The sequence below is a fragment of the Hemitrygon akajei genome, chromosome 6 (genome assembly GCF_048418815.1).
Source record: "Hemitrygon akajei chromosome 6, sHemAka1.3, whole genome shotgun sequence".
Classification (NCBI taxonomy): Eukaryota; Metazoa; Chordata; class Chondrichthyes; order Myliobatiformes; family Dasyatidae; genus Hemitrygon; species Hemitrygon akajei.
In genome coordinates, this window is record NC_133129.1 from 146,484,938 (window position 1) to 146,493,768 (window position 8,831).

At 40.2% G+C, this 8,831-nt stretch overlaps 1 protein-coding gene across 3 annotated transcripts in view; it reads left to right on the forward strand.

Annotated features, from left to right (window-relative positions):
• Positions 1 to 8,534, forward strand: part of abcc8 (ATP-binding cassette, sub-family C (CFTR/MRP), member 8) — a 184,986-nt gene extending 176,452 nt beyond the window's left edge. For all 3 annotated transcript variants that reach the window (XM_073049473.1, XM_073049475.1, XM_073049476.1), the window contains one exon: positions 8,334 to 8,534. In XM_073049473.1, coding sequence (XP_072905574.1) covers positions 8,334 to 8,471 — 138 coding nt within the window. In that variant the 3' untranslated portion in view covers positions 8,472 to 8,534. The remainder of the gene's footprint in view (positions 1 to 8,333) is intronic.
• The last annotated feature ends 297 nt before the right edge of the window (positions 8,535 to 8,831 follow it).

The window sequence follows — 8,831 nt, forward strand, 5'->3', positions numbered from 1 at the left end:
AACCCAGGGGTCTGTGACACCCAGGTTGGGAACCCCTGATCTAGAGCGTCAAAATTAATTGTATTAATCGGGTACAACAGAGATGAGTAAAATATAAGTTTACCTTTAATGAATTGGGATCATACTAAATTTTCCATCATATAAACCTGACATTGTTGCAATTAGCAAGGAGTTTAGAGATTTTACACACAAGAGATTCTGTAGATGCTAGTAATCTTGAACAACACCTACAAATCGCTGAAGGAACTAGTAGTCAGGTGGAATCTATGGAGAGGAGTAAGCAGTCAACATTTCAGGCCAAGACCCTTCATCAGGACTGGAAAGGAGGCAGAAGCTATGTTTTTAGGAGACTTTCTTCTATTCTAAGGGGTACCCTCTGGTCCTAAATGCACCCATTATTGGAAAAATCCTTTCCATGTCCACTCTATAGAAGCCTTTCAATATTTGATAGGTTTCAATGAGATTCCCGCACCTCCCCCCCAATTCTTCTGAACTCCAGTGAGTACAGGCCAGAACCATAAAACGCTCCTCATACATTAACCTTTTCATTCCCAGGATCATTCTTGTGAACATCCTCTGGACCCTCTTCAATGCAAACACATCCTTTCTAGGAGCAGGGGCCCAAAATTGATCATAATACTCCAAATGCAAACTGCCAAATGTCTTACAAACCCTCAGCATTATCTCCTTGCTTTTATATTCTATCTCTCAAAATGCCAACTGTATTTCCCTTCCTTTCTATCAACTCAACTTTGCAAATTAATCTTTAAGGAATCCTGCACTCGGAATTTCTGATTTGTAAATTTGCTCCCTGTTTAAAAAAGTCTACACCTTTATTCCTTCTATCAAAGTGCATGACCATACACCTCCTTACACTGTATTTCATCTGCCACTTCTTTGCCCATCCATTCTCCTAAACTGTTCAAGTCCTTCTGCAGACTCTTTGCTCCCTCAAAACTATCTGCCCTTCCACCTACCTTTATTTCATCCTTAATCTTGGCCACAAATTCCGTCATCCAGATCAGTTACTATCCCTATTGGAACATCATTAGTCAGCAGCAGCCAACCAGAAAAGGCCCCCTTTATTCACATTCTTTCTGACCTATCAGTCAACCAATCTTCTGTCCGTGTTGGTATCTTTCCTGTGTTGGTATAATTTCCTGTGGTTTGCCTACCTCTTCTCTTAAAGAAAGTGAGGTGACATTTGCAATTTTCAAGTCCTCCTAAACCATTCGAGACTCTAGAGATTACTACTAATACCTCCACAGTATTTTCAGCTACCTCTTTCAGAACCTTGGGCTGCAGTTCATCTGGTCCAAGTAACACATCTGCTTTCAGACCTTTCAGCTTCACAAGCACATTCTCCTCAGTAAAAGTGATCACACTCACTTCTTCCTGCCCAACACCTCAAATTCCTGGCATACTGCTGGTGTCTTCCACAGTGAAAACTGATACAAAATACTCATTGACTTCATCCACTATTGTTTATTCCCCATTACTACCTCTAGTGTCACTTTCCAGCAGTCCAATATCCACCCTTTCCTCTCTTTTATTCTTTATATATCTGTAAAAACATTTGGTTTCCTCTTTTCTATTATTGTTTAGCTTATCTTCAGCTTTTCTTTCCTTATTGCTTTTTTTAGTTGACTTCTGTATTTATAAGCTCTCCAATCAACCAGCTTCCCTCTATTTTTTGCTATATTATACGCCTTTTTTATTTTTATCCTGTCTTTAAGTTCCCCTTGTGAGACACATCTTCCCTTTACAGTGTGTTTCCTGGCTACTGTTCAGAGGCCTGTAAATAACTTCCATCAGGGTCTTTTTCTTAACTCCACCCACAAGGATTCTACATCTTCTGCTCCTGTCACTTCTTTCAAATTTTACCAACAGAGCCATTCCACCCCCTCTGCTCACCTGCTTATCCTTTTGGTATGATGCGTATCAATGAATGTTAAACTCCCAACTACGCTCTTCTTTCAACCACAGCCCAGTGATACTCAGTCAGAGCTGCCAATTTCTGGCTGGGCTACAAGATAATCTACCTTATTTTGTAAACTGCATGCATTTAAATCTAGCAACTTCAGTCCTGTATTTATTGCCCTTTTCAATTCTATCTCCATGTTACCATAAGATAAATTTGTATCCCTTTCTAAAACACACACACAAAATGCTGGAGAAACTCAGCAGGCCAGGCATCTATGCTGTCAATTTCAGGCCAAGACCCTTCATTGGGACCTAGGGAAAAACTGAAGGAGGGTGCAGGGAGGAAGAACCACAAGGTGATAAGTGAAATGGGGGGTGGGGGAGGGTTGGTGTGAAGGGTAAAGTGCTGGGACATTGATTGGTGAAAGAGTTACAGGCCTGGAGAAGGGGGAATCTCATAGGAGAGGACAGAAGGCCATGGAAACAAGAAAAGGGGGAGGAGCACCAGAGGGAGGTGATACGCAGGTAAGGAAATAAAGTGAGAGAGGGAATGGGGAATAGTGAAAGGGGGTGCTCGAGAAATCAATGTTTATACCATCAGGTTGGAGGCTACCCAAACAGAATATAAGGTGTTGCTCGCTCCTCCATTCTGAGTGTAGCCTCATCACGGCAGTAGAGGAGGCCATGGACTGACATGTTGGAATGGGAATGGGAAGTGAAATAAAAATGGGTGGGCACTGGGTGATTCCGCTTTTTCTGGTGGACGGAGCATAGGTGCTCGTCAAAATGGTCTCCCAGTCAGTGTCGGGTCTCGCCGATATACGGGCCACACGGGGAGCACCAGATACAGTAGATGACCCAACAGATTCACAAGTGAAGTGTCATCTCACCTGGAAGGACTGTTTGGAGCCCTGAATGGTAGTGAGGGAAGAGGTGTAGGACCAGGTATAGCATTTGTTCTGCTTACAAGGATATAATCGCCAGGAGGCAAATCAGTGGGGAGGGACGAATGGACAAGGGAGTCACATAGGGTGTGATCCCTGCAGGGTGGGGGGAGGGAAAGATATGAATATGTGGTTGGTGGGATCCCACTGGAGATGGTGGAAGTTAAGAGCTGGATGTGGAGGTTGGTGGGGTGGCAAAGGATGGGGTGAGGGCAGACGTGTGAGAAATGGAAGAGATGCCATTGAGAACAGCATTGATGAATGAAAAGCCTCATCTTAAGAGCAGATGCAGAGAAGACAAGAGGAATTGAGAGAAGGAATTGTGTTTTTGCAAGTAACTGGGTAGGAGGGGTATAGTCCAGGTAGCTGTGAGAGTCTGTGGGTTTATGATAGACATCAGTAGATAAGCTCTCTCCAGAGATGGACAGAGATCAAGAAAGGAGAGGGAAATGTCAGAAATAGACAAGGTGGAGATTATAGTCAATGTCGATTAATAACTCAATTTAGATGGCCGGCAAATGGTATAAAATATTTAGGTATAAGAGTCAATAATGATATAAAGAACTTATACAAATTAAATTACTTACCATTATTGAAAAAAATTCAAGAAGATCTTGATAAATGGATAATATTACCAATAACATTAGTAGGTAGAGTAAATACCGTAAAAATGAATATATTCCCTAGATTACAATACTTATTTCAATCACTACCAATACAACTACCCCAGAAGTTTTTTCAAGAGTTAAATAAATATGTGAGGAAGTTTCTTTGGAAAGGTAAGATGTCAAGAATATCGTTGGAAAAATTGACATGGAAATTTGACCACGGAGGGTTACAACTTCCAAATTTTAAAAATTATTATAAAGCAAATCAACTTAGATTTATTGCATCTTTTTTTGATGAAGATAAACCAGCATGGATTAGAATAGAACTAGATAAAATAGGAGAAAATATACCAGAAGATTTTATATATAAGTGGGAATCTAAATGGATACAGGAAAAGAAAGAATCTCCAATATTAAAACATTTGATTGATTTATGGAATAAGATAAATATTGATGATGAGATAAAGAAATCTTTATTAGCAAAGAGATCTTTAATTCAAAATAAACTTATTCCTTTTACAATGGATAACCAACTTTTATACAACTGGTTTCAAAAAGGGATTAGATATATAGGAGATTGTTTTGAAGGAGGTATATTAATTTCATTTGATCAATTAAAGAATAAATATAAAGTATCAAACAACACTCTTTTTTGTTACTTCCAATTAAGGGCTTATTTAAGAGAAAAATTAGGTCAAACAATGTTATTGCCGAAATCTAGTGAAATAGAAACTTTAATTCAAAAAGGAAAAACTAAAAAATTTATTTCTTGAATGTATAGCTTGATTCAAAAACAGGCAACTAAACAAGGAGTCCATAAGTCAAGACAAAAATGGGAAAGTGACTTGAATATTAAAATTGAAGAAACAAATTGGTCAAGACTATGTCTTGATAGTATGACAAATACAATAAATGTCCGGTTAAGATTAGTGCAATATAATTTTTTACATCAATTATATATTACACCACAAAAAATAAATAAAATCCAAATTTATCTGATCAGTGCTTCTGATGTAACCAAGAAATTGGTACTTTTTTACATTCTACTTGGTCTTGTTCTAAAATTCAACCTTTTTGGACAAATTTAAGAGTTTTATTGGAACAAATTATTGGAACACAACTTCCACATAATCCAATATTATTTTTATTAGGCGAAATTGAAGGGATAAAATCGAAACCCAAATTGAATAAATATCAGAAAGAATTTATAAAAATTGCACTGGCAGTAGCCAAAAAGGCTATTACAGTTACTTGGAAATCGGATGCATACTTAAGTATAGATCGTTGGAAGAATGAAATTTCCAGCTGTATTCCACTTGAAAAAATTACCTATAATTTAAGAGATAAATATGAAACATTTTTGAAAATTGGGCACCCTTATTTACAAAAGACAGGATTAAATATATAGGTGCTCTGAAGATAAAATAATTGGTTATTTGGGGAAAGAAATAAATATATATACTAAAGTTATTACGAACTCCGTGGAGCATGTGGGGATCTTCCGATATCCAGGCACTCTTTCTTTCTTTCTTTCTTTCTTTTTTTCTATAGGGATGATAGTGGAGAGGGGGGAAGGGTATTCTTTTTTTTTCTTTCTGTAACCATCTGAAAACTTAATTTAAAAAGTTTAAAAAAAAAGAAAGAAATAGACAAGGTAAATTTATGGGAAGGGTGGAAGGTGGAGGCAAAGTTGATGAAGTCAACAAGCTCCGCATGGGTGCAGTAATCAGCACCAATGCAGCTGTTGATGCAGCATAAGAAAAGTTGGCAAGTGATACCAGTGTAGGCTTGGAACACAAACTGTTCCACTTAGCTGACAGAGTCAGGCCCAACTGGGATCCATACAACTGCCCATGGCTACACCTGTCTGAAGGAAGTGGAAACAGCCAAAGGAGAAATTATTAAGAGTAAGGACAAGTTCTGCCAGGCGGAGGAGAGTGGTGGTGGAGGGAAAGTGGTTGGGTCTGGTGTCCAGAAAGAAACAAGAGCACTTTCCTGATGGTGAATGGAGATGTACAGGGACTGGACATCCATAGTGAAAATAAGATGATTGGGGCCAGAGAACTTGAAATCATTGAAAAGGTCAAGGGTGTGTGAAGTGCCACAGATGTAGGTGAGAAGGGACTGAACTGGGGGGGGGGGGGGAATTAAAACTGAGTCGAGGTATGCAGATATAAGTTCAGTGGGTCAGGAACAAACAAACAATGGTTCTACCTGGACAGGGAGGTGCGGGGTGAAGTTGGTGGCAGTGGATGGGAGATCCCCAGAGTTAATAAAGTCAGTGATGGTGTGGGAGACCATAATGGCCTGGTGCTCCTTAGTGGGGTCCTGTTCGAGGGTGTTACGTACCCCGTAACTGGGTCACTTACCAGCAAAGATAGAGAGGTCCGTTGAAGTCTGATGGTACTATTTTTTTACAGTATTTATTGATAAAAATACACAAAAATAATATCAATGCAAACATACAGATAATATACATTGTCAATACTAAATCTAAAGCGCGGGTATAATAATAATCAATAAGAAATAGCTCTATCGTTGTCTAGGGGATAATGTATTGTTCGATGGAAATATAAAAGTCACTCAAGTTCATTCAGGCTGCAGCTTTTGGTTGGAGAGAGAGACGATGTTTTTAGAACTTGCCCGTTTTCCTTTTTATGATGTCGATCCTTCGAAATGTCATCGGTCGTGATCTCTTCTTTAGCGAAGCCATCTTCCGTGGTAAGGCCTCAATCCCGGGCAATGGGAAAGGACACACGTGGGCCTCCCACCGGCTGTCGCTATTAAACACTGTCACGGGATTTCTAGCGTTTCTCCTGGTGCGTCTAAAGGGGTTGTTCCCCAGCCCCTCTTTTATCCTTACTCACGGGGTCTCAGATGTCAATCAGGTCGGGATGATGCAATCCCTCAACCAACCCCCTCTGATCATTCCCTGAGGGCTTCCATGAAGTACAGTACTCAATACACAATTCCGTCTCCAAGAGACAATGGCCATTATCCGTGGCTTTGTATCGCGGAGGCCAGGACACATTCCAGACGTCTCTCTCTCATTTCCTGGGTCTCCTGACCTGAATTAATAGCGATCTTGCGATTCTCAAAAAGGAGGGGGCTACCTTGTACCCTTCGGCCCCTCAGAGTTGGGGCACAGGCGTAACAAGGGTAAGTAAAAGGAAGTGTCTGACAGTTATCACCAGGCCTCAATAAGATAGAGGTCTGACTGCCAGACTTCTACAGCTCCCCCCCCCCCCCCCTCTATCTGCAGGTTTGATGGTGAGGTTTAAGATTAGTGCAGAGAGTGTGGAGAGCAGTATTTTCAGGAGTGAGGTTGGAATTCGAGAGAAGAGTGGTGAAGTCAAAACGATTAATATCCGTTAGCAATGAAAAGATCCAGAGCAGGCAGAAGACTAGAGCGGGTGTACAGGAGGAGGGTTGAAGACAGAAGAAGGGGTTGTTGGTATGGGGTGGAGAGTCCTTGCCAAAGAAGTAGGCCTGGAAACGGGGCAGTAGAAGAGCAGCTCAGCATCATGGCGGGTATAGAACTCACTGAGGTGTGTGCGCAGGGGGACAAAGGTGAGGCCTTCATTGAGGACAGAGAGGGGAAGGTCGGAGGGGTTGGTGAAGACCCGGCACATTTGACAGCTGGGATTGGGGGGGGGGGGGGGGGAGGGAGGGGATTGGTAGTGTCAGAGGAGACGGGAAATTAGAGTGAGAGGAAGATGGAGTCTCCGAGGACCCAAGAACCTGAGAGAATGGGGAATGGCAGTGGTGAGTGGGGAAGGAAGACAGGTCTACATCTTTGGCAAGGACTCCACCAAGCTAAGGCATGAAGAGTTAACATATGAGAAGCTCCTGGCCTGTACTTGCTGGAGTTTATAAGAATGAGAGAGATCTCATTAAAACCTACTGAATATTGGAAGAACTGGATAGAATGGAATTAGAGAGAATGTTTCCAGTAGTGGGAGAGTCTGGGAATCAGAGGATGATGAATCTGTATAATTCATTGCCACAGAAGCCTATAGAGATTAAGACTTTGTGCAAATTTAAAACAGAGACTTAATTAATGAAGGCAACAAAGGTTACATAGAGAATTCATAAGAATGGGGTTAAGAGGGAAAATAAATTAGCCATGGCCAAATGGCAGAGCAGACTCAATGGGCCATCTGGCCTAATTCGGCTCCATTGTCATATGGTCAAAATATTTAGAAAGGTTTGAGGAGTTGGGGTGAGAGCATGTAGAAAAGAGGGTTCAGTAAAGTGAGAAGGGTGTTCAATCCTAAAAATAGTGGTCTTTGAGTTCAGATTTTAACATGTTTTGGGTTGAAAATTTGTTGTTTTGTATGAAATGGGGTAGACTAAATTTGGGAAATGATAATATCCAGTGGTATTATTATACATTACAATGGAACAAAGGACAAGGCCAGTTCAATAAATTAAGGCAGTGAATATCATGGGAATACTTTGACTTGGCGTATCTTAGGCTTTTTTGTGTACCTATGTGAAAGATTTCTTTCGCCTTTTCCTTTGTAGCATCGCGTTTCTCTAATTTTGGATGCGGATCAGATTATATTGCTGTCTGAGGGCACAGTAGCAGAGAACGATTCCGTTTCCAACTTGCTGAGCAAGGACAGCACATTTGCCTTTTTAGTGAAGACCAATAAATAAAGATGGTCACAAAGATGATTTACTGGGTTTGTATGGGAATGGTGTGTTATCATTATAAAAAGAAATCTTTTGCTTTCAAAACTAACATGGGCTGTTTTTGTTTTTCAGTGCTGAGTGGCTAACTAAATTTCCTATTTTTTAAAAATAATATCTGGTCTATCAATCAATCAGACTAATTAATTCTTTGGTTTTCCAGCATCGTGTGCATACCATTCTGAATGCAGACCTGGTGATTGTGATGAAGAGAGGAATTATCTTGGAATATGACGCTCCTAGCAGACTCTTGGAACAAAGGGATGGAACCTTTGCCTCTTTTGTACAGGCAGATAAATAATACACAGCAATAACTGCATTTGTAATTTCATTTGTTCTGTAAATAAAATTGGCATATTTCTTACGGATGCGTTGTAGTGGCCAACGTTTTGCTCAATAGCAACATAAAACATTAAACCATCATTCAGTGAATGGATTTGATAGCTAGACCACATACATTGTTCAAATTTAGTACAAAAAGAGACAACAACTCAGACTAACATTTCACATTAACACAAAGCCACTTCTAACAAAAAAATTTCAAGAGTTCCAAAACTTTCTGAAGTCTAAATAATTCTACCATATACCTACAATTCATTCATACAATAAGTTAACATATATAGTAATTGGAAGACTTACCCCTCTCCTCAATCTACTACCT